The 25,660-nt window shown below is 46.2% G+C and overlaps 2 protein-coding genes and 2 long non-coding RNA genes across 4 annotated transcripts; 2 read left to right on the top strand and 2 right to left on the bottom strand.

The window, feature by feature from the left end:
* Positions 1–5: 5 nt before the first annotated feature.
* On the bottom strand, positions 6–1,000 carry LOC103626397 (uncharacterized). The gene is made up of 5 exons (XM_008646793.1): positions 715–1,000; positions 543–627; positions 338–462; positions 176–247; positions 6–82 (listed from the first exon to the last, which is right to left on the bottom strand). The coding sequence occupies exons 1-5, from the start codon at positions 905–907 to the stop codon at positions 6–8; spliced, it is 552 nt and encodes a 183-aa protein (XP_008645015.1). The 5' UTR covers positions 908–1,000.
* Positions 1,001–7,600: 6,600 nt separating this feature from the next.
* Positions 7,601–8,119, top strand: LOC103626396 (uncharacterized). Its single transcript, XR_552923.3, has 3 exons — positions 7,601–7,684; positions 7,795–7,884; positions 8,028–8,119. It is a non-coding gene; the product is annotated as an uncharacterized lncRNA (long non-coding RNA).
* A 1,505-nt stretch (positions 8,120–9,624) lies between these two features.
* On the top strand, positions 9,625–12,086 carry LOC103626395 (uncharacterized). Its single transcript, XR_004849427.1, has 4 exons — positions 9,625–9,892; positions 10,323–10,394; positions 10,493–10,545; positions 10,910–12,086. It is a non-coding gene; the product is annotated as an uncharacterized lncRNA (long non-coding RNA).
* Positions 12,087–12,957: 871 nt separating this feature from the next.
* On the bottom strand, positions 12,958–15,788 carry LOC100304328 (uncharacterized). The gene has a single exon (NM_001356619.1). It carries the CDS (start codon positions 15,448–15,450, stop codon positions 13,423–13,425), a length of 2,028 nt encoding a protein of 675 aa, NP_001343548.1. The 5' UTR covers positions 15,451–15,788; the 3' UTR covers positions 12,958–13,422.
* Positions 15,789–25,660: the final 9,872 nt, after the last annotated feature.

Below are 25,660 nucleotides of genomic sequence, written 5' to 3'. Positions count from 1 at the left end.
AGACTCTATCTACGCCTTTGGTCGTCAAGATATCTAACGGCAAACTGACGATCGTTCCGCGCCACCAAAGCCTTTTGAATTGCTGCAATGAGTGCAACATTTAATCACATGTATACTCAGTTCACAATATAATAATGAAAATAAGTACATAATTTTGATGTAGGTAATTACTTACGTTCAAAATAATGGGTGTTGTGATGGAACGGTTTGAAGTGTATTGTTGTATGGTCAGTTGATTCGAGACACTCTAGAATAGCATAATTAATATTCAATAAGAATAATTATAAAAGAAAAAATAGTGAATAATGTGTTAGCAAGGTGTAAACATATGTTGTACCTTGTTTTCTGAACCGCCGAAACATGGTCCCAATTATGATGCTATAATTCTCATTAGCCAACGCCCAACGGAGTGCATTTTTGTTTAGTAAATCGCCCCAAACTTTAATGGTATGTAAAGACCACCTTGTGCCATTGATTTTGTGAAGAATCTATTAGTACTAATAGATTTAACATCATATTGGTAATTTATTAATGGAATATACCTAGCATCCATTATAACAATCTTCCTGAATGTACCCCACATTGTGCGATGGATTGTATCCAAGTGGACTACAATAGCCATAATGTCTACAAAAAGCACAATTAAATATGGATTAATACTCAATTTTGTGTAAAGGAATTTTTAATAGGGTTAGTAGATCGATATATTCTTACCAACTAAAGTCCTGTTTGGCAGCTCGGCAATATCATCAAGGTTCAAGAATATATGTTTTGGAAATGGCGGCATTTGAACTGGGACAGTGTATGGCTCTACGACAGTTTGGTGGGTGAAATACAACTCCATGGTACCATTTAGATGTCGAAAATTAAATGCACCCGGATTAAGACCAAACCATACGTTGTGCATCTTGTAGACATGCTTTTCATGGAGCAAACTGTTGAAGTATTTGACTATCTCATACCGAGTTGCAATGGCCTCGATCTTGGCTCCCTAATTTGATTTCAGCACAAAATAGATTGTGGTACGAACATTAGATATAGTTATGTAAATGAAACCTAAAGAGGGGTTGTCTTACATTGATGTCAGACAAAATGTAATGTTGCCTGTCATGATAACGTGGTTCAATAGGGAATTTAACTTCAACTCGAGCGACAATACTATACTTCCGTTGTGCCCCATAAAAATCTTCATCGCTATAGTCGTCGAACAACCTGAAGCTATATTAAACATGCGACTAAATAACGTTCATAAATTTGATAGCGAAATCTTGTGTTAACTATTGTTTATAATATAACTTACACAGGCATCTTGTTTTTCTTGTCCAATGCAACTCTTTCACGGTTCAATACGGCTGGCTCCATCAAAACCTATTATCATTTGACAATAGTTTAAAGTAAATTGTAAAATAGTCCAATGCATTGATATAGCACGACATAGGAGCAGTGTGGGTTGGTTGGTTGAGCACTTATTTTGGACTGTAGGTGTGACTGTAATTAAGGCTTGTAGTTCACGAGTATGCAGCTCATGCAGAGGTGGATGGCATGCATGATAGCGTATGACGGAGTTGTATTGCCCAGTTGGTGCTCAAGTACGGCGTCTGCAGCTCATACTTCTGTTGAATAGAATTTTATTGATAGCATATGCAGAGTATTAACTTGTTGGTGCTCAAGTATGAATAGAATTTGTATTAACCAGTTGGTGCTCGAGTATGCATGATAGCATATGCAGAGGTGCATTTTATTGATGCACAAATTTGGTAGTTAGATGGTGGGTTTTTGATGAGGATGAATAGAATCCTTACAAACAGACATGAAGGTTTGGTACAAAAGCTGATTGATAGATTACTTCTGTTGAGTTGCTAACCTACTAAAATGCACCACGTATGCTAATCAAACTGACATTGTTTCGGCAGCGGCACAGCGCCATGCCGATGCGGTTGGCATTGTTACCGCCTCCAGCTACATAGGCAGAGGTCATACGGACAGTCGTGGCCTTGAGCTGAGCATGGAGTCAGCAGTCAACACAACAATGTGCCGGAGTACCCCCAGTTCGGCGGACGGGCAGAGGCAAAGGCACGTCAAGTCTTCAATTCTTGCACACAGCCCTTTCAACGGATGCAGATTATTTTAGCCTATACAGTAGAGATGAACTGTGTAAAGCTCTACTACGACTACGCTACAGCTGGGGCTTTTGTATGTCGCGGTGGCGGCCAAGCGGTGGCAGGCTGTCATCATCGTCACCATAAATCGAAGATTCAGAGAGGGTTCATAAGGGGATTCAGTTCAGTGAAGTAAGGTCGCGTGTAGATGAGATAAACGTATTAAACATCCTGGATTATGCTCTTATACGAATTATGCATTATCTCTCAAGTTACGGTGGAATCTTTCTCCACAACACTTCCTTTCTGCTGAAGTCTGCTTGTATAGGAAAGTTGTATCATATATGTTTCTAGGGGTTCAACATGAATTTACTTGGAGGCACGGAAGAATTTCATGCCTGTGCAGTTCTGAAACGGTGATGTACATAGGATGAAGTAACCCTATCATGCAGTGAGTAGGCCACTGACATTTCACTACTCTGCAGATATTGCGGGATCTAGGAGTCTGTTCAATGAATCTGATGACTAATAACCCTGCGAAATATAGTGGTGTCAAGGGCTATGGATTGAGCATTGCGGGCAGGGTGCCCTTGATTACGCCAATTACCAGTGAGAACTGTAAGTACCTGGAGACTAAAAGAACAAAGATGGGACATATATATGGGTTGGCCAATGCGCTGGCCAACCAACCAAATGGCAGCTAGAGCACAGAAGAGAATCATTAGACCCCCAAGCATGTCTCCATTATTATTCCAGCAATCCAGCTTGGTGGCACAAAAGAGTGATATGATTCTTCGTTTGGGGAGTTCCTAAAATCTTCTGCCCTGATATTGCCATAGGTTCTTTCGCAAACAAGTAGGTTCTTTCGCAAACAAGGCGATATTTCCCGTGAGTCCACAGGAAGACCAGCTCCGGTGAAGATATTTCGATAGATCGATTTGTTATTCAATTGTAACTGTAGATTTCAAGGTGGCTAATGAGTAATGAGCCTAGTAATGAACGGTTGGTTTCAAGATGGCCAGTAACGATATACACGGATTATACTCCCTCCACTCCAAATAATTAGAGATTTTGGCTTTTCTAGACGGTATTTTTTTGGGCTATGCACTTAAATATACACAATGGTTAGGTATATAGTAAAATCAGTGTTTCTAAAGAAGCCAAAACGTCTTATAATTTGGAATGGAGTGGGTGTGTGTTTGTTTCTGTTTTGTTCTGTGTTTCTGTGACTTGCATTTCCGATCCATCACACCGCATTTTCAGTATACATAGTGAAGGATAATTAAATGGTGTATCCAATCAAAGTATAGTATATGTGTTGAAGTTAACAATGTTACTCTTCTGCATTTCATCTGATATTTGTATAGCGTCTTATGACAAGGACTGTGACCTCTGTTCTGGATTGTGTGGTTCTATATATAAATGACTGATTAAACATAACAGGAGGGGAAGGATTTGTGCTTTCTTCTGCACTTGTTTGGACTGCACTCTGAACTGGACATGTTATGATGGGGGGTTTAAACTGGGCTTATGAATTTTACCCCTGGTTACATCGATGATTTGTTTCAATCTAATGTGCCTCCTTACATTGTTTTTGCTTAGGTAAGGGCAGAGTTTCTCGCCGCCGATGGCAAAGTGATCTCAACTTCAAGTCATGTTCTTTTAGTTGAGAGCATTCTGGTTGTTGATAACTACAAGGTAAATTGTGATACATTGCAGTTGTCTATATAGTGTTCATTCTGTGTTGCTCCTCTTTGTTAGGTTCTCAGTCTGTTTTCTCCTTTACAATTTTCAGTTATTTCTTAAAAACTTGGAACCAGACTGCCTGTCACTGAAATGTGGCGAGCTGGGTATGCAAAGTTGCTGCTTTGCTAAAGGTTCCAGCCCCCTTGTTTCTCAGATGCTCCAACCTTGTTATCTTGCACTATGTACGCGCTAGGTAGGCCCTATACAACTGCCTAGCACCTAGGAAGATTAAACTTAGATTAAACATGAGTTAGCGTCTGCTATTTTATTTTTTATTCATCTTTCTGCTGGGAGCAAGATGAGGAAGTGCCAGTCAGGAGCCATCTTTCAAGGTGGCTAATGAGTAATGAGCCTAGTAATGAACGGTTGGTTTCAAGATGGCCAGTAACGATATACACGGATTATACTCCCTCCACTCCAAATCATTAGAGATTTTGGCTTTTCTAGACGGTATTTTTTTGGGCTATGCACTTAAATATACACAATGGTTAGGTATAAAGTAAAATCAGTGTTTCTAAAGAAGCCAAAACGTCTTATAATTTGGAATGGAGTGGGTGTGTGTTTGTTTCTGTTTTGTTCTGTGTTTCTGTGACTTGCATTTCCGATCCATCACACCGCATTTTCAGTATACATAGTGAAGGATAATTAAATGGTGTATCCAATCAAAGTATTGTATATGTGTTGAAGTTAACAATGTTACTCTTCTGCATTTCATCTGATATTTGTATAGCGTCTTATGACAAGGACTGTGACCTCTGTTCTGGATTGTGTGGTTCTATATATAAATGACTGATTAAACATAACAGGAGGGGAAGGATTTGTGCTTTCTTCTGCACTTGTTTGGACTGCACTCTGAACTGGACACGTTATGATGGGGGGTTTAAACTGGGCTTATGAATTTTACCCCTGGTTACATCGATGATTTGTTTCAATCTAATGTGCCTCCTTACATTGTTTTTGCTTAGGTAAGGGCAGAGTTTCTCGCCGCCGATGGCAAAGTGATCTCAACTTCAAGTCAACCATGCATGCTCAAGTTCAAAAGCGTACACATGCACTTCATCGAGAATTTTCTCCAGAGCGTCTCTCTTCTGTCCGGGCTACTCATCGGAATCTCAGGTTATTAGACTGAAGATGAGGGGTATCACCCAAGGTCTGGAACCAACAACTGCGGTGAGGATAATCCTGGAGCAAAGAGCAGTGTTTGGTCGCGGCGCAGGCATTCCAGAGATATATGCTGCATCACTAAAGCTCGAGGGCGAACTTCCTATCGTCAGAAGATTGCTCTGCATTACGGTAAATTTGGACTTAACAGATCAACCGTGCACATCTACAGGTTGAAGTTATAGATACTGCTCTTCTTGCTCTCATTGAAACTGAGGAATCTGGTAGTGGTGAATTTTATTGAAGCAGAAATTTGATAGTTAGATGGTGTTATCTATTTGAGCAGTAAATGGTGTTTGTTCTTGTACTTAATGGCAAGATCCAAAATCCAAGGAAGAGAAGCATGTGATAAAGAGAATTGTGAACGGATGCAACTCACCGTACACAAATCATAATATTAGCTAAGCCTTACCAATATCATTACATAAATTCATAATATTAGCTAAGCCTTACCAATATCATTACATAAATAGCATCAACCTCTATATACAGGAAGTATGCATATAAACTTTACACCACCCCAATAAATACCCGAAATACACACAAGTTGGGAATATTATACTATAGAAAAGCCAAAGTGACCAATAATTAGGAACACAGGGAGTAGATAATAACGTTAATAACAAAAATCACCTCACATGGTGCAGGATAGATACAGTAGTTTTACATGTTATAGTATTAAGAAAAATCGTTTTAAGAAATAAATGGAATCAAAAATAAAATTAACAATAGCATAATATTGTTGTGAACTGGGAGCACTTTAATGCTTAACACATGTATAAATTAGTGAATAGTGAACAGATCAATGTATTACGTATTCCTATTAATGAAAGTACTAAAAACTCAATCAGTAAAATTAAACAAAGCCAACCAGCAGACAGCTTGATACCTTCACCGCAAGGGGGCACACGAGTGGTGATGTGGAGAACCTTAGTAGGGATCCTGACAAGTCTCTTAACCCTCAAATGCTTGTCCTTGGCTCCCTTTACCAAATCCGCACAATATGAAAAGTATCAGTAATCGCACAAATTTGTCACTTCAATAATTCATTGAAAATAACTATGCAACGACAGTCCAATACTCTGGTGTAGCTTGCATCATAGCCAATGAACACATGCATAATAATCAGAACAATAGTTTTAGTATCAAAAGCTGTTAAATTTAGCAGAATATAGATGCAATTAGCAAGACCAATTGGACAAAATTCTAATCCGTAAATTCAGATCAAGAGCAGGACAACTTGTAATGAAACCGCTAACAGAAGGCACCACAAAGGTATGAGCAGGTGCTTACTAAACTGAGATAGACAACAAATATGTAGAAACGGAGATTGGCATACCATATTAAAAAGAAATATGCAGTGAAGTAACTCACATAGATCAGCACCTATTTGTTTCAATATTAACCTCCCTGTCTATAACAGTACCTTATGTTACAACTAAATGAGGGTTAATGTCAAATATCTGTTAAGTATTATTCTTCAGGATCAGATCAGTCGGGGAGTCGCAACAAGTGTTTTGGTGCTATTATTCTTCAGGATCAGATCAGCCGGGGTTGGGAGGATGCAATAAATCTGCTTGGTAAGCTGGTTGAGGAACTGCTGTCAGAAAAGAGTGGGATGCCAAAGATTGGAGAGAATATTGGATGTGATCCAGTTAGAGCCAAGAGTGAATTGGGCCAACATATTAAGAAATACACGATCAACTTCTTATTTTCAGGACAGAGGAAGACCTAGCATGGACAGTCGTCTGAAATTTGACCGTGGCAATAACAAATAAAATGATAAAGCTTAGCCAAAAATGCAATCCACATGAGTACACAATACATAGCGCTCATCAGTGTCATTGGATAGATTTAAGGCTTAAAGACTTGCCGCTGGTTACATTGGAAGAACTTCTAGATGAGGATGAAATTATTCAGGAGTGCAAAGCACTGAACTCAATACTCATAAACTTGTAATTTTCTTATTTGTTGTGAGCCACCAAGTATCTGTTTGCTTGACTTATTATAAGATCACAAATGGGATACGCTAGTTACAACTTATATTTTGTTTGACTTATTAAATGTCGCAAGACTACTTTCTAATTGCAGACAAATTCCATATTGGGTAGGCGTCACTCACTGTTTTGTTTATCCTTTTCAGATTGCTCTGTAGATCACATTAGACACAGTTTGGTTTGCTCGGGCGGGTGCTGGGCCTGGGCGGTTGCGAGCTGGGAATATGGTTGTGAGTTGATCTGGACGCTCCTTTTTTATCGAAAGGTTTTTCTAGGTTGAGTTGATTTCTCTGCTTCATCTGAAAACAAGTAGTAAAATTTCTTTGCCCATCCTGATGCACTTGCTTATGGAAAGGTACATATTGAATGGCTGGAACAAAGTTTTGTGTATACACTGTTTCGCACAGTTTATTGCTATACTTGCTGCAACTGACTACTTGTTTTCAGACTCCTGAAGAGTTGCACAGTGAGAAAGTTCCAAAGAATCTTATCCCTCATCCGGTTGTGACTACTCACTTATTACTTAAATTAAACTGATGTGTAAGTATTACAGTTAAAGATATATATGTGTGTGTCTTCTGATTGAGCCCCCTCGGTGATCATTATGAACAGACTTTTAAGGGCAACCGGCCATCACTAAGTTTGCTTCTGCCTACACTATCCGCATATGAGGTTGGACAGGTTCGCCACAACTCAAGAGGACATTATCAATACATCATTTATGCAAGTCGTTCAATCCTCAACAGGATTTTGTGCTCATTTGGGGAATTAACAGTTACTATACTCTTCAGCTTTTATCCATCTATGAGCACCGGATTGCAGTTCAGGGCTTCTTATGGGGAATTAACTCATTTGATCAGTGGGGAGTGGAGCTAGGGAAGGTATGTGCATGATGTTCGTCTTGTTCAGTTACATGAACTGGGCCACCAGTCTGCAAGTGCCATATAATTTTCTCCCAATGCTGACATGATTGAACTTGGAACCTACTTTTAATTACGTTATCCCTGGAATTTGATGTTTTCAGTCACTCGCTTCTCAAGTGAGGAAACAGCTGCATGGAACCCGGATGGAAGTTAAGCCTGTTGAGGGTTTTAACCACATCACTTCAAGTTCGCTGTTTTGTACGCTTTGGCTTGTGTCATCAGCATTTCCATTTCATTACCAGTTGAGATAGTATTTTGTTTGGGACCGGTTAACTTTTCTTCATGTCTAGCGTAAGCTTTCACCCGACCCAATTAGCAATAAAAAATTGTTTAATTCCCAGTCCACACTCTACCCCACCCCGCCTTGCACAAACTAAATTTATGCCTGCTAACTAAATGCGTAGAAGTTAAGATGGAGCCTTTCGGATAATCTGCGCTGTTTATATGCTAGATGCACAGATGCGGCTCTTACTTGGTCATGTTATTTGACTTTTGCCAATTTCTTTTGTTATCATTGTTGCAGCCTGTAAAGAGTACTGTTACTATATGTGGTGATATTGATGGACAATTTCATGATCTTGCTGAACTCATCCGAATTGCTCAGAATCAATCAAAACAGTACATGGTATACAATTTAAAAATGGATCCTAGCTAACTGAGTACATGGTATACAATTTAAAAATACCCCAGCTGCAAGCATACCTTGGTCGCCGCAGCAGCCGGTTGAGCAATAGCAGTTCCTATCCGTCGGCGGGGCAAGCAAATTCACCTTCGTCCTTCCTCTCCAGCGGCACAATGTCGGGGCAATGAAGTGGCGCGGGGCTTGATGGCGGCGGATGTCTGCGGCTTATTTGTGGCCGCGAGGGGTATTGAGATAGGGGGCGAATCGCGCGCTGCCGTAGCGAGGGATATTGAGATTTGGGGCGGATGCTTGCGGCTGGGGTGTGGTTAGCGAGGGAACGACGCGCTGGTTGTTCCGCGGGCGTAGGGAAGTGGCTGTTCCACGCCATGGATGGCGACGTGGGTGCGAAATCCGCGGTGGTCGTGGAGATTCCCAGCAAAATCGCGACTGTCGTGGGGATCCGAGGCGGTTAGGTGCCAGGATGCGATGCGCGGGATGCGCACGGCGGGGATTTAGCGGCGGCTGCTGCGGCGCGCGGGATTAGCGGAGGCAGTTGCGGGATGGTCAGGCGGCGTGCGGGAGAGGGACTTCGCGGCGGCTGCTGCGGACAGCGGGCGTGCGGGAGGCCGTGGCAGGCGCTGGCGGGCTACTGCGTGCGGGCGCTGGCGCGTGCGGGAGCGGGTCGCTGGCGCGTGCGTCGCTGGCGCGTGCGGGAGCGGGGGCAGTCTACACTGCCCCCTTAATAGTTAGTAGAGATATGCAAGCGAGGCTCTTGATCCGTTAGATCATGATCCAACTATATATCATATTTAACACTTAAACCCTTCTATCACCGGCTCGTGCAGATTTATAGAAAACTCCCTAACAAACTATAATTATATCTACAGTTGTATCATGATCTAACAGATCGAGAGCCTCGCTTGCACACTTACACATAAGATCTAATTGCATATTAGTTGTTGCGGATAGAGAGATAGACATGCATGCATCCAGCCGGACTGCAGGAGTACTTAGTCAACTCTATCCCACCCTTTCAATACTATAACTAAATCTTGTACCCTTCTCTCTCCCATCTTGCCCAACTTCCTATGCTCGCTCAATTACTAGCTAGCCCTGCCCACCTTTGCCTGGAATTAGCTTCTCCTCCCTCCCCTTCCCTATCCTACATCGATACCTCCACCTTTATCGCCACAACTCCATAAGTAGTAACAACACCATCAAGTCCACCGTCACCACTAAAAACTATGGATCGGAACCCCGCCTCATCAGAATTAACCTCCTCTCCCACACTCTACATATTTCTTGATCGACGCCCCCGCCTTCATCTCCGCTTCTTCGTCCACGGTACCATCATAATCGAATCCTTCGCCGCCACTAATAACTACGGATTTGATCCCCGCCCGCTTTTTCCTTGCTAGAATTATTCCTCCTCTCTCTTCTTCCTACCCTATCCTTTCTAGATCGACATTCGTCAACCTTCATCGCCACCCCTCTGTCTGATGATACGAACAACGTTGGATCTGTCACCAACACTATTGAATCTATATAGATCACTATTTTTAGTCTGTCTAACACCCAAATTATTCTATTTAGATCATGAACCCAAATATTCTCTCATCAACGCTATCCCTAATGGTGACCCCCCTAACACTAACATGAATCTGATATCTCTAGAGTTGGAGGAGGTCGTCGAAAAAAGAAGTGCTCTTTACAATTGATTTGTTGGAGTTCTTGATTTGGATTTTGTATCCTCCTTCTTTCCTTTTTTTCCTAGATTCTAAAAGTGATGCGGATTCCAAAAATAGGGGTGCTCCGACTTCATGCTTAAATCAGGAGGCCTCTCCAGGTATATTTCTAGGCGTGTTTTTATCACACTAAGATGTCCACCATACACACATACAGGAGTTATTGAATTTTATAGAATTATGACCATGCTAAAATTAGGTTATTCGACATCATCACTGCCTTCGACTTCGTGGAATGCAAAGAAACCAAAGGTCTGGTTCTTCCCTATTAAGTAAACAATTAATCGCATATGCGCCCTATTGGTATTTTTTTTTACATTTCTAGGATGTTGTGGTAGATCTTAGGCTTGCTATTTAGTAGTTGATTTTCCTTATCACTTTCGGGCACTTTAGGATCCAGACTATTAGAATATTTTGAACAAATTATAGATCATTTGAATATTTTTTTCACTCACCTAAAGCTAAATCTATCTTTAAACATCTGGAGATATTTTAATGAGCTCTAAGTATTTTTATTTAATTTCTTTATCCGAAACTATCTCTATATCTCTTTTTTAGATTTTTAAGAGCTTAGAAAATATGTTCTCTACTTTTAAAACCTTATCAATATTTACAGGATGTGATTAGAAAAAAAAGATACAGCCGCCTTCAAAAGCCACTCTAAACCACAACGGGGAGGTAACTTGAATGGTTGTGAAGATGCCTGATTTTAGGATTCGGCAAAGAAAATCAAATTACGACCATGGTTTAGAACTTTAGATATAGTAGAATGGACTTTCTCCTTGTACTCTTGTTCGTTTTTCTCTTGGCTTTTCATCTTCGTGGGCTCCAATCGGGCTTAGCCCAATAGAGAGACAGGCCACCCTGTGAGGCCCATGTGGGCTGTGGCACAAAGAAAAAGAAAAATGTCAGCTCGGCGGCCGTATGAAGGAGCCGAGCCAAGGAATTGGACAGGACAGGACTACAGGAGCAGGACTCATGATTCATGAACCGCACCCTTGTCTCTCCATCCACGACGGCGCGGCTACTTGGGTTGGTTGGGTGCATGCCTGATAATCATGGACTGATGATGGTAGACTATAATTGCCTGAATGGCAATGCAATCGTACCCAGATCTATGCTATAGGATGAAAAAGAGGCTGAAACTTCACAACCCCTGCGCTAAATAGATAGTAAAAAATGTGCATATCAGAGCCCAAACTTTAGTCAAAATGTGCATATCAGAATTCTAGAACCCGAATTGGCGGCCAGGGTTCAGCCAGTTCATAATCCCCTGACTTCCCTGTCAGTCGCATGGTGCTTGATTTTGATGCAACCCTGCCAATTGCAAACGATTTGGCTACAGAAACTCTTTATTTTTTCTCTCTATTTGATTATGTATTTATCTTTTTTATAAAAAAAGTTGTATTTCCATCTCACTTCAACAGACTATCTATTTAGTTTGACTAGTCAGAGTGGCTAGCCAAATTTGACTAGTGAAGGAGCCAATTTGAAGAGTCGAATAGCTTGGTGAGCTAGATAACTAGTATGTCGGAGAATTATTTTAATGTTGGGTAACCAAAATTTGGCTTGACGAACCATTTGCCTAGTCTTTTGTAGATGCTTTGAGGCATTTGAGGCAGCATTTCTATTTGCCTAGTCTTTTGTAGATGCTCTGAGGCATTTGGGGCAGCATTTCTAGGACCAAGGTAACATTGGTACAGAATACAAGCAATGGATTCATACACCTGCAACCTACTACTTGTCCAAGAAAACAAGAATTACCATTCAAAATAATCTGAGATGATTCCTTTTCTCTCTCACATTTTAACCTCCAACCCGATTATTAGTAGTCACATATTGCATATCAACAGAACTACAGAAGGTTGCAGTGACCCACTGCATAGGCGACCATTGCCAGAACAAATGACATCTAGGATAGCAAATCATAATTCATTCATGTACACACGTATAAATTGATCTGAAATATAGAGTATCATATACATATACCAATCTAAAACCACAGCACCCAGCGTGACAACCTGAGGGTTAGTTTGGAAGGATGGGGCTCATCCCAGGGAAAGGAAGCCCTGGCGGGGGATTCCCAGCACCCTGCTGCCGCTGTTTGGAAACACCAGGGGCTAGAAATCCCTGAGTAACAAAAAAATACCTAAAAATGATCGTAAAGGGGGATTCATGTTCCCTCCATCCTGTATACTAAGCAATCAGCTAGTTAATACCTGGAATCCATAATATAAGTCTACATAACCAACAAGAAACATGTTTTCTCATACAAAAAGCAAAATCACTCGTCAAGTCAGCATGTGTGTGCAGCCATAGCTGTTTTCCAGAAATTTAGACAACACAATCGACAAGAAAATATTACCAAGCTTTGGACGAGCAGAAATACATGATGAAATGGAAAGGAATGAATAGCACTGACTATAATGTATGCCTCTACTGTATCAGTTTCATGGTAGTGTTATGCATTAGCATAAAAGGTAGTAAGCCTATAATCGACTGCATGCTTCTGTACATCACAACATCAAAGAACAAAGAACAGATCCAAAAGTAAACCATTCCATAAAAGCGGAAAGAACTATGTAATAGTGTAGCAATACTGCAATAGAGACTTGGAAAAGGAAAAAAACAGTATGCCATCCCATATAATTAACTGCTGTAATTACCATTCGCCACCAGTTATAATGTACTCCATATAATTCACTGCATGTTCATGAGATCTAAAACATAGTATACCATAACCATATGCAACAACTTAACACCTCCTATAATACAACCAATCTTCTACCATGTACCAGATAACTGATTACACATCCTCTGCTCCCACACAAGTTCCTAAAATGAATTGAGTATACTTGCTACAGATAAGAATGCAATAGAAGGTGAAAAGATGATCGACAGGAAGGAGACCCGCTGAGGAAACACTCCTGTCATCTTTCTCCCCCACAATATCAGTTCTGGAAGAGTTTTATGTTCATCTTATGCTCCAGCTGCTCTAATCATGGAACCATTATTGCACCCCCCACATAAGTGGGGATCTTGACTTACTGGCCCGAACCACCTTTGCCTACGAAGTTATTGGCTTATTGCACAAATTGTGCATTCAGTATTTCCCAACTGCCACTGAAGCTACTTCAGAGTAGAAGCACTCCGATACAATCCTGTCATTGCACTGGTAATCTTGTCATTCGAATTTTTGATTTGGAAGCTTCCAGCTCTCATTGGCCTGCCTGGCTTGGACAGGAAGAGCGTGTTGAGCATCTTATCCAGATCCTCGGCGCTGTACTTCACATACCTGCTCGCACTAACGTCCTGCTCAACAAGCGGCCCATAATTCTGCATGAAGCTCCTGTAAACAGGCACTACGGCCTGCACCACGAGGTGGCATGTCTTCTGCTGCAAATCCCTATCCGATATCACCCATTTAGACTGCTTTTGAAACATCTCGTCGAAGCTAGCATTGAATGATTTGAGCCTCTGTTTCACTAAATCTCTTGCAGTAGCCCGGCCCTTGGAAAACATGATCAGGCCCTCCCTGCTCAACAGGGGTGCAAGTGTTCCCCAGCTCTCCCTCAGAAACATCGCTGAGTAGTAATCCTTGTACTGTTCATGCTCCCGGAGCCATGGATCACCTAACAGCTCGCCCAGCTTAGTACCCTTTAGGTGTTTGAAGAAGTGCCAGTGTATGTTCATCATGAAGAGAGACGACAGTGTTGTATCTCCATAAGCCTTTGACCATGTATCAAAGTTGAGCTCAAGTGTCTTAACGATATTAAGCACCGCATCAACAAGCATCTTGTCATTAAACACTTCTTTGCGCCAGCTGCGGTGGATGGTGATCACCTGTGTTAGCACAGATCGATACTGCTCCCCAAGAAGCTGATTGCAGTACTTAGCGACAAAGCTCACTAGGCGTGGCACCCCGCCGTCAACTGGTGGCGGTATAGTGCGCTGCAGCTCAACCTGAACAAGCAATTCCTCAAAGATCTCAACAGCACCATCCACGACCCTCTTGACGAGCTCCCTAGTCCTGCTTTGGATCTCTACGCAGGCCTTTCCACCGAACAAACGGTTGAAATCCAGCCTCAGCTTGTTCAAACAATGGAACACATCGAGCAGCCGCAATAGCTTGATGGGGTCCTTCCTGGCATCAGCCAGGGCACGGCCAAAGTCGAGGAAATCAAGAATGCCAGCACGAGCTGCAATCTCAGCAAAGCACAAGGGCGCGGCCTCAGGCCGCCGTTCAAACACCGCGACACAGAGCTTTCTCTCAGCTTCAAGGAGGTGGTGCACCGCAAACTCCAGATGCCGGGCCCAGCGCTCGACGCTCGGGCTGAGCGCCTGCGCGTCCCCCGACGTCTCCTTGAGGTAATCAAGGCCGAGCGCGCGGAGGCTGGCGCACACGGTATCCCCTCGCGCGTCCCCATACGCCGAGGAGCAGTGGTCAAGCCGGCCGTTGGCAGCGAGGCGGTCAAGGATGAGGCTGAGCTTGTGCACGACTGCGGCAGGGATCCGAGAAGGGACGACGGGGGGCGGATCGGAGCCAGAGCCGTCGGGGTCCTTCATAGCAAGCGGCGCGGAGTGGTCCTTGAGGAGCCGGCGGAACTCAGCCTGGAGCATGTCAAGCGCGGCGGCGAGCAGCCCGGCGTCGAGGCCGGCGGAGGCGTCGTCCCTGAGGCGGTCGAGCGCGGCGGCGAGGCCGGCCACGAAGCGGGCGTCGGCGAGCCTGCGCTCCCCGAGGTAGGCGACGATGTCGGCCAGCCACTGCGTGGCGAGGCCGCAGTTGTCGGAGAGGAGGCGGAGCGCGGCCTCGAGCTGCGCGAGCACGGCGAGGTAGCCCGGGAGGTCGGCGGCGGCGGCGGCGCGGTCGAGGAGCGGCGGCTCGAGGCCGTGCACGGCGTCGAACACCTTGAGCACGGCGGCGGCGGGGCCCACGGCGCGGTCGATGTTGGGCCCCGCCGTGGCGAGCGCCTCCGGCGGCGCGCGGATCGGGCGCACTGACGCCTCCATGGCCGGCAGCCGCGCCTGGATCCCCTCCAGCCGGGGCGCCAGCGCGCGGCTCAGCGCGCGCGACTTGTCCAGGCCGGCCCGCAGCGCGCGGCGCGCCGCCAGGAGGCTCGCCAGCGGCCCCGCCTCGTCGTCGTGGGACGCCCCCATCCGGAGCACGCACGCACGGACGCCCCTGTAATGCGGGAACGGTCGCGGCGGTGAGTCGGAGGTTCGCCCGCCGATCCCGCACGGGAATCCAACCAGAGAGCCGCGGCGGGGGCGCGGGCGCGGCTACGCACCAGCAGGTGTTGTTGGTGAGACTCGAGGCGGCGCTCCCACGGTACGGCAACTAGTAGTTATCCGAGGGGGGGCGTGGCGCGTGAGGGGGACTGGCACACGGTAGGTGAGAGGCGCTGGGAACAGGAGGCCATGCCGGCGCGGAGCGGAGAGGAGAGGAGTCTAGTGTGATAGTATGGCCATATGGGGAAGAAAGAGGTGCGGGGGCGAGGGGGTTTAGGCTGGAAAAGGGGGGCGAGGCGAGAAAGGAGGAGGGAAAGAGACGGGAGTCCTTTTGGCTCGATTGGAGAGGAACGAAAGGAAGGCTCGGCGTCGGACGCGTCCAAGGCGCGGCCGAGGAGAGGAGGCGGAGGGGGAGGAAGGCCGCGTGCGCCCGTTTCCTCTCTCTCTTTTTTTCTGTTGGGCCGCGGGCGGAAAGGCGGCCGCGGGCGCAGGTGGACGTGGGGCTCGGCACGGCAGCCGGCAGGACAGGGCAGGGGCGCGTGATTACGAGGCAGCTGGCAGCGCCGCGCAGAAGGCACAGGCAGCGCCGCGGGTGTCTATCCGCGGGGCCGGGGCCGAGGCCGGTGGGCGGCGGGGGGTTGGGTTGGGTTGGACGGGACGGGACGGGACGGGGCGCGGCGAGGGTGGTTCGAGCAACGCCGCAACGGGTGTTTTTTTCGCGACCGTGACCGTGACGCAGGCGACCAGGCGGCGGGCCGGAATTGTCAGGTGATCTTCTGGCCGTCGCTGGCTGGGGGACTGCACGCACACGCACCTGGCCGGCTGCAGGCCTGGGGAGCGGCGGCGAAAGCTGTGCCCCCGTTCTTATTCTTGGTCAACGACTGATTCCCAGGACCCGCCACATCGTCAGAGGATCCGAGGTCGTCCGCTGGAGTATTACTTGCAAGTTGCAACCCTCTCTGGCTCTCTCTCGTGGCCTCGTGCATGCCCTGCTAGCAAGCAGTCCTGGCCTGGTGACATCTGTCGCGTGTACTGTCACGTGGTGGAACTGACTGACGGGCGCCACCCGTGCCTATCGTCGTAGGCTGCAGTGCTCTCTTGTCCACCTGCCAGTTGGAATGCACTAGTACTCGCATTCCGTGTCAAGCCGGCCGCAGAATCGGTGCCTGTTGTAGTACTGTCTCCGACGCCGGGCAACGGAGTGGGGGCAAAAAGGTGAACTTGCCAGCGGAAGGGAATGGTGTGCAAGCAAAACCCAAGTAGTATTGTACGTAACGTACCGGTACACTACACCATCACTAGTGGTACTAGCTACTGTACTGCGCCCCCTCCTCGCTGATGCACGATTCGTTGGCATTCAAGGGCTGCTGTTGCCATCATCATGCCATGCTAGCGTGCGTGCATGGTCAAGTGCAGCAGCAATGGGGGGACCGAGGGCTTGGTTGGATGAATGCGAGTTTGTGTTTGGCAGCGGACAGTTACGGGTCCCCTCCCCTGCGTTGCATTATTGACCTATACTCGGTGATAGCCGGCAAGTGCCAGCGGTTCCTCGGCGTCTGTGTGTGTGTGAACGTTAGTAGTACGGGGCATTTTTCTGGTTTTTTTTATTTTACTATTTTTATTTTCAGAAATTTACAGTAACACAGCTGTTGGGACTACTTATCGAGTTAGCACTCTAGATGTAGGGTCTTCACATATGACTGGTTCGGGAACCGGTGGATATAAAAAAAAATTGTTGGCCAAGGAATAGTAGCGCACAATCATTTCGAATGGTGAATCATGAGGAATTAATTAGAAATTTGAGATTATGGTTGGATATCAAGCCAGCTCGGCTCGGCTCGTTAAGCCAACGATCCATAAAATCGGTTTGGCTCGTTTACGAGCTCGAGCCGACTCGTTTAGCTCACGAGCTAGAGGGGGAAAGCAATATGTGTATATGTCGGGTACCATAATTAGGGGTACCCTTAACACTCCTAAACTCGACTGTTAATCACCATCAGCGCAAGCCGCAGATACTGATGTGCATGATTCAGGTTAAAGCTTCGTCCACTCAAGGGATACGATCTCGCCTCGTACGAGCCCAGCCTCGGGCAAGAACAGTACTCCTAGACGAATCCACGCCTCGCCCGAGGACCTCCTCAAGCAACGGGCGCACCCTCGACTCGCTCGAGGCCCAGCTCGGGCAGGCTTCGCAGTGAAGCAACCTTGGCCAGATCGTCTCGCCAACCGATCGTATCGCAGGAGCATTCAATGCGAGGATCGCCTGACACCTTATCCTGACGCGCGGTCCTCAGTCGACAGGGCCGAAGTGACCGCAGTCACTTCGCCCTTCCACGGACCGACCTGACAGGAAAGCAGTGTCGCCTGCCCCGCTCCGACTGTTGTGCCACCCGCCAGGGTGAGGCTGACAGCAGCTGAGTCCAGCCTCAGGCGCCACAGGAAGCTCCGCCTCACCCGACCTTGGGCCTCGGCCTCGGGAGAAGTCTCCGCCTCGCCGGACCCCAGGGCTCGCCCCCCGCCTCGGCCTCGGAAGATGGACTCCGCCTCGCCCGCCCCAAGGGCTCGGCCTCGACCTCGACCTCGGAAGATGGACTCCGCCTCGCCCGACCCCAGGTGAAAGGGAATTAGGCTTACACCTAGTTCCTAAGTAATTTTGGTAGTTGAATTGCCCAACACAAATAATTGGACTAACTAGTTTGCTCTAGTATACAAGTTATACAGGTGCCAAAGGTTCACACTTAGCCAATAAAAGAGCAAGTATTGGGTTCGACAAAAGAGCAAAGGGACAACCGAAGGCACCTCTGGTCTGGCGCACCGGACTGTCCGGTGTGCCACCGGACATGTCCGGTGCACCAAAGGACTCCAAACGCAAACTCGACACCTTCGGGAAATTCCAGAGGCAACTCCGCTATAATTCACCGGACTGTCCGGTGTACACCGGACATGTCCGGTGCTCCAAGGAAGAGAGGCCTCCGGAACTCGCCAGCCTCGGGAATTCATTGAAGCTGCTCCGCTATAATTCACCGGACTGTCCGGTGTACACCGGACTGTCCGGTGTAACAGCGGGGCAACGGCTATTTCGGCGCCAACGGCTACCTGCGACGCATTAAATGCGCGCGCTGCGCGCGCAGAGGTCAGGCACGCCCATGCTGGCGCACCGGACAATCTACAGTGCATGTCCGGTGCGCCACCAGACATCCAGGCGAGCCCAGAAGACAGAGCTCCAACGGTCGACCCCAACGGCTTTTGGTGACGTGGCTGTCGCACCAGTCATGTCCGGTGTGCACCGGACTGTCCGGTGCGCCATCGAACAGACAGCCTCACCAAACGGCTAGTTTGGTGGTTGGGGCTATAAATACCCCCAACCACCCCACATTCAAGTCATCCAAGTTTTCCAGCTTCCAATCACTATACAAGAGCTAGCATTCATTGCAAAGCACACCAAAAGAGATCAAATCCTCTCCCAACTCCACACAAAGCCTTAGTGACTAGAGAGAGTGATTTGTAGTGTTCATTTGAGCTCTTGCGCTTGGATCACTTCTTTTCTTTGGCATTCTTTCTTGTGATCAAACACTCACTTGTAATTGAGGCAAGCGACACCAATTGTGTGGTGGTCCTTGCGGGAAGTTTGTTTCCCAAGTGATTTGAGAAGAGAAGCTCACTCGGTCCGAGGGACCGTTTGAGAGAGGGAAGGGTTGAAAGAGACCCGGCCGTTGTGGCCTCCTCAACGGGGAGTAGGTTTGCGAGAACCGAACCTCGGTAAAACAAATCCGCGTGTCACACTCCTTATTCTCTTGCGATTTGTTTTTCGCCCTCTCTCGCGGACTCGATTATATTTCTAACGCTAACCCGGCTTGTAGTTGTGATTATTTTTGAGAATTTCAGTTTCGCCCTATTCACCCCCCCCCTCTAGGCGACTTTCAATTGGTATCAAAGCCCGGTGCTTCATTAGAGCCTAACCGCTCGAAGTGATGTCGGGGGAGCACACCAAGAGGGAGATGGAGACCAGCGACAGGCCCACTACGAGCCAAGGGGGCACTTCATCAGAAGAGTCCCGCACCAAGAGGAAGGAGAAGAAGAAGGACTCCTCCAAACGGAAGGAGAAAAGATCTTCTTCTCACCACAAAGAGAAGAAGGAAAAATCTTCTTCCCACAAGTCGCATCGGAAAGGCGACAAGCACAAGAGGATGAGGAAAGTGGTCTACTACGAGACCGACACTTCATCAACATCAACCTCCGACTCCGATGCGCCGTCCATAACTTCTAAGCGCCAAGAGCGCAAGAAGTTTAGTAAGATCCCCTTACACTATCCTCGTACATCTAGACATACTCCTTTCCGTTCCATTAGGCAAACCGCCGACCTTTGATGGCGAAGACTATGCTAGGTGGAGTGATTTAATGAAATTTCATCTAACCTCACTCCACAAAAGTATATGGAATGTTGTTGAGTTTGGAGCACAGGTACCATCCATAGGGGATGAAGATTATGACACGGACGAAGTGGCCCAAATCGAGCACTTCAACTCTCAAGCTACAACCATACTCCTCGCCTCTCTAAGTAAGGAGGAATACAACAAGGTGCAAGGGTTGAAGAATGCAAAGGAGATTTGGGACCTTCTCAAGACCGCGCACGAGGGTGATGAACTCACCAAGATCACCAGGCAGGAAACGATCGAGGGGGAGCTTGGTCGCTTCCGTCTTCGCCAAGGGGAGGAGCCACAAGATATGTACAACCGGCTCAAAACCTTGGTGAACCAAGTGCGCAACCTCGGGAGCAAGAAATGGGATGACCACGAGGTGGTTAAGGTTATTTTAAGATCACTTATTTTCCTTAACCCCACTCAAGTTCAATTAATTCGTGGTAATCCTAGATACACACTAATGACTCCCGAGGAAGTAATCGGGAATTTTGTGAGCTTTGAATGTATGATTAAAGGCTCAAAGAAGATCAACGAGCTTGATGAACCCTCCACGTCTGAAGCACAACCGGTGGCATTTAAGGCGACGGAGGAGAAGAAGGAGGAGTCTACACCGAGTAGACAACCAATTGACGCCTCCAAGCTCGACAATGAGGAGATGGCTTTAATCATCAAAAGCTTTCGCCAAATCCTCAAGCAACGGAAGGGGAAGGATTACAAATCCCTTTCCAAGAAGGTTTGCTACAAGTGTGGTAAGCCCGGTCACTTTATTGCTAAATGTCCATTATCAAGTGACAGTGACAGGGATAACGACAAGAAGGGCAAGAGGAGAGAAAAGAAGAGGTACCACAAGAAGAAAGGTGGCGATGCCCACGTGTGCCGGGAGTGGAACTCCGACGAGAGCTCCACCGACTCCTCCGACGACGACGAGGACGCCGCCAACATCGCCGTCACCAAGGGACTCCTCTTCCCAAACGTCGGCCACAAGTGCCTCATGGCAAAGGACGGCAAAAGGAAGAAGGTTTATGCATCCGGGGGCTCAAGTTGGATACTCGACAGCGGGTGCACAAACCACATGACAGGGGAGAAGAAGATGTTCTCCTCATATGAGAAAAACCAAGATCCCCAACGAGCTATCACATTCGGGGATGGAAATCAAGGTTTGGTCAAAGGATTGGGTAAAATTGCTATATCACCTGACCATACTATTTCCAATGTTTTTCTTGTAGATTCTTTAGATTACAATTTGCTTTCCGTTTCGCAATTATGTCAAATGGGTTACAACTGTCTATTCACTGATGTAGGTGTCACTGTCTTTAGAAGAAGTGATGATTCAATAGCATTTAAGGGAGCGTTAGAGGGTCAGCTATACTTGGTAGATTTTGATAAAGCTGAACTCGACACTTGCTTAATTGCTAAGACTAACTTGGGTTGGCTCTGGCACCGCCGACTAGCCCATGTTGGAATGAAGAATCTTCATAAGCTTCTAAAGGGAGAGCACATTTTAGGACTAACGAATGTTCATTTTGAGAAAGACAGGATTTGTAGCGCATGCCAAGCCGGGAAGCAAGTTGGCACTCATCATCCACACAAGAACATCATGACTAGTGACAGGCCACTGGAGCTCCTACACATGGACCTATTCGGCCCGATCGCTTACATAAGCATCGGCGGGAGTAAGTACTGTCTAGTTATTGTGGATGATTATTCTCGCTTCACTTGGGTGTTCTTTTTGCAGGAAAAATCTCATACCCAAGAGACCTTAAAGGAATTCTTGAGACGGGCTCAAAATGAGTTCGACTTAAGGATCAAGAAAATTAGAAGCGACAATGGGACGGAGTTCAAGAACTCACAAATAGAAGACTTCCTTGAGGAGGAGGGCATCAAGCATGAGTTCTCTTCTCCCTACACTCCACAACAAAATGGTGTAGTGGAGAGGAAGAATCGAACTCTATTGGACATGGCAAGAACCATGCTTGATGAGTACAAGACACCGGATCGGTTTTGGGCCGAGGCGGTCAACACCGCCTGCTACGCCATCAACCGGTTATATCTACACCGAATCTCAAGAAGACATCCTATGAACTCCTAACCGGTAAAAAGCCAAATATTTCATATTTTAAAGTTTTTGGTAGCAAATGTTTTATTCTTGTTAAAAGAAGTAGAAAATCTAAATTTGCTCCTAAAACTGTAGAAGGCTTTTTACTAGGATATGACTCAAACACAAGGGCATATAGAGTCTTTAACAAGTCCTCAGGACTTGTTGAAGTTTCTTGTGACGTTGTGTTTGATGAGACTAACGGCTCTCAAGTAGAGCAAGTTGATCTTGATGAGATAGGTGAAGAACAGGCTCCATGCATCGCGCTAAGGAACATGTCTATTGGGGATGTGTGTCCTAAAGAATCCGAAGAGCCTCCACATGCACAAGATCAACCTTCTTCCTCCACTCAAGCATCTCCACCAACCCAAAATGAGGACGAGGCTCAAGTCGATGAAGGATAAGATCAAAATGATGAGCCACCTCAAGATGACGGCAATAATCAAGGGGGAGATGCAAACGATCAAGACAAGGGGGATGAAGAATCAAGGCCGCTACACCCAAGAGTCCACCAAGCAATCCAACGAGATCACCCCGTCGACACCATCCTCGGCGACATTCATAAGGGGGTAACCACTAGATCTCGTGTTGCACATTTTTGTGAGCATTACTCTTTTGTTTCCTCTATTGAGCCACACAGGGTAGAGGAAGCACTCCAAGATTCGGATTGGGTGGTGGCGATGCAAGAGGAGCTCAACAACTTCACGAGGAACGAGGTATGGCATTTAGTTCCACGTCCTAATCAAAATGTTGTAGGAACCAAGTGGGTCTTCCGCAACAAGCAAGACGAGCATGGTGTGGTGACTAGGAACAAAGCTCGACTCGTGGCCAAGGGGTATTCACAAGTCGAAGGTTTGGATTTTGGTGAAACCTATGCACCCGTAGCTAGGCTTGAGTCAATTCGTATATTATTGGCCTATGCTACTTACCATGGCTTCAAGCTTTATCAATGGACGTGAAGAGTGCCTTCCTCAATGGACCAATCAAGGAGGAGGTCTATGTTGAGCAACCTCCCGGCTTTGAAGATAGTGAGTACCCTAACCATGTCTATAGGCTCTCTAAGGCGCTTTATGGGCTCAAACAAGCCCCAAGAGCATGGTATGAATGCCTTAGAGATTTCCTTATTGCTAATGGCTTCAAAGTCGGCAAGGCCGATCCTACTTTATTCACTAAAACTCTTGACAATGATTTGTTTATATGCCAAATTTATGTTGATGATATTATATTTGGGTCTACTAACGAATCTACTTGTGAAGAATTTAGTAGGATCATGACACAAAAATTCGAGATGTCTATGATGGGAGAGTTGAAGTATTTCTTAGGATTTCAAGTCAAGCAACTCCAAGAGGGCACCTTCCTTAGCCAAACGAAGTACATTCAAGACATTCTAACCAAGTTTGGAATGAAGGATGCCAAGCCCATCAAGACGCCCATGGGAACCAATGGGCATCTCGACCTCGACACGGGAGGTAAATCCGTCGATCAAAAGGTATACCGGTCGATGATTGGTTCATTGCTTTATTTATGTGCATCTCGACCGGACATTATGCTTTCCGTTTGCATGTGTGCAAAATTCCAATCCGACCCTAAGGTATCCCACCTTACGGCCGTAAAACGAATCTTGAGATATTTGGCTTACACACTTAAGTTTGGGCTTTGGTACCCTCAGGGATCCACGTTTGATTTGATTGGTTATTCGGATGCCGATTGGGCGGGGTGTAAGATTAATAGGAAGAGCACATCGGGGGCTTGCCAGTTCTTGGGAAGATTCTTGGTGTCTTGGGCTTCAAAGAAGCAAAATTCGGTCGCTCTTTCTACCGCCGAAGCCGAGTACATTGCCGCAGGCCATTGTTGCGCGCAATTACTTTGGATGAGGCAAACCCTGCGGGACTATGGTTACAAATTAACCAAAGTTCCTCTTCTATGTGATAATGAGAGTGCAATCCGCATGGCGGATAATCCCGTTGAGCATAGCCGCACTAAACACATAGCCATTCGGTATCATTTTCTTAGGGATCACCAACAAAAGGGGGATATCGAGATTTCATATATTAATACTAAAGATCAATTAGCCGATATCTTTACCAAGCCACTTGATGAACAATCTTTTACCAAACTTAGGCATGAGCTCAATATTCTTGATTCTAGGAATTTCTTTTGCTAGTTTGCACACATAGCACACAAGTATATCTTTGATCATGTCTCTTTTATATATGCTATGACTAATGTGTTTTCAAGTGTATTTCAAACCAAGTCATAGGTATATTGAAAGGGAATTGGATTCTTCGGCGAAGACAAAGGCTTCCACTCCACTACTCATCCTTCGCCGTCACTCCACATCACTCTCCGTCTTTGGTATAATCTTCACTCATTTATGTTATGACCAAAGGAGGAGAAAGTACTTCGAAGGGCTTATATCTCACTCAAAATATCCGTTTTTGGCGATTTATGCCAAAGGGGGAGAAAGTATGAGCCTAAAGCAAAAGGACCGCACCACCACCCTAATTTTAATTTTTCAAATTAATAATTTTCAATTGGTAAATTTCAAATTGTGTTCTAAAGGGGGAGCAAGTAGTATTTTCAAAACTTGATATCTTAAAACCCTCTTGAACACTAAGAGGAGAATTGATTGAGGGGGAGTTTTGTTTAGTCAAAGGAATAGCATTTCAAACAAGGGGAGAAAATTTCAAAAACTTGAAAATGCTTAGCAAAATCTTATTCATTTATCTGTGACTATCTTGCAAAAGGACTTTGAAAAGAATTTACAAAAGGATTTGCAAAAACAAAACTTGTGGTGCAAATGTGGTCCAAAATGTTAATAATAAAGAAACAATCCATGTATATCTTGTAAGTATTTATATTGGCTCAAATCCAAGCAACCTTTGCACTTACATTATGCAAACTAGTTCAACTATGCACTTTTATATTTGCTTTGGTTTGTGTTGGCATCAATCACCAAAAAGGGGGAGATTGAAAGGGAATTAGGCTTACACCTAGTTCCTAAGTAATTTTGGTGGTTGAATTGCCCAACACAAATAATTGGACTAACTAGTTTGCTCTAGTATACAAGTTATACAGGTGCCAAAGGTTCACACTTAGCCAATAAAAAGACCAAGTACTGGGTTCGACAAAAGAGCAAAGGGACAACCGAAGGCACCTCTGGTCTGGCGCACCGACATGTCCGGTGTGCCACCGGACATGTCCGGTGCACCAGAGGACTCCAAACGCAAACTCGTCACCTTCGGGAAATTCCAGAGGCAACTCCGCTATAATTCACCGGACTGTCCGGTGTACACCGGACATGTCCGGTGCTCCAAGGAAGAGAGGCCTCCGGAACTCGCCAGCCTCGGGAATTCATTGAAGCTGCTCCGCTATAATTCATCGGACTGTCCGGTGTACATCGGACTGTCCAGTGTAACAGCGGGGCAACGGCTATTTCGGCGCCAACGGCTACCTGCGACGCATTAAATGTGCGCGCTGCGCGCGCAGAGGTCAGGCACGCCCATGCTGGCGCACCGGACAATCTACAGTGCATGTCCGGTGCGCCACCAGACATCCAGGCGGGCCCAGAAGACAGAGCTCCAACGGTCGACCCAACAGCTTTTGGTGACGTGGCTGTCGC

The sequence above is a fragment of the Zea mays genome, chromosome 5 (genome assembly GCF_902167145.1).
Source record: "Zea mays cultivar B73 chromosome 5, Zm-B73-REFERENCE-NAM-5.0, whole genome shotgun sequence".
Taxonomy (NCBI): domain Eukaryota; kingdom Viridiplantae; phylum Streptophyta; class Magnoliopsida; order Poales; family Poaceae; genus Zea; species Zea mays.
This window is presented reverse-complemented; position numbering and strand designations above follow the sequence as displayed.

Bases quoted from the DNA above. Each gene is read 5' to 3' on its own strand.
- LOC100304328 (NM_001356619.1), bottom strand. From the start codon at position 15,450: ATGGGGGCGTCCCACGACGACGAGGCGGGGCCGCTGGCGAGCCTCCTG.
- LOC103626397 (XM_008646793.1), bottom strand. From the start codon at position 907: ATGCACAACGTATGGTTTGGTCTTAATCCGGGTGCATTTAATTTTCGA. The intron at 463-542 runs GTATATTCCATT...CAATGGCACAAG, and splicing joins ATTGTTATAATGGATGCTAG to GTGGTCTTTACATACCATTA. The intron at 248-337 runs GTACAACATATG...ATGCTATTCTAG, and splicing joins TCGGCGGTTCAGAAAACAAG to AGTGTCTCGAATCAACTGAC.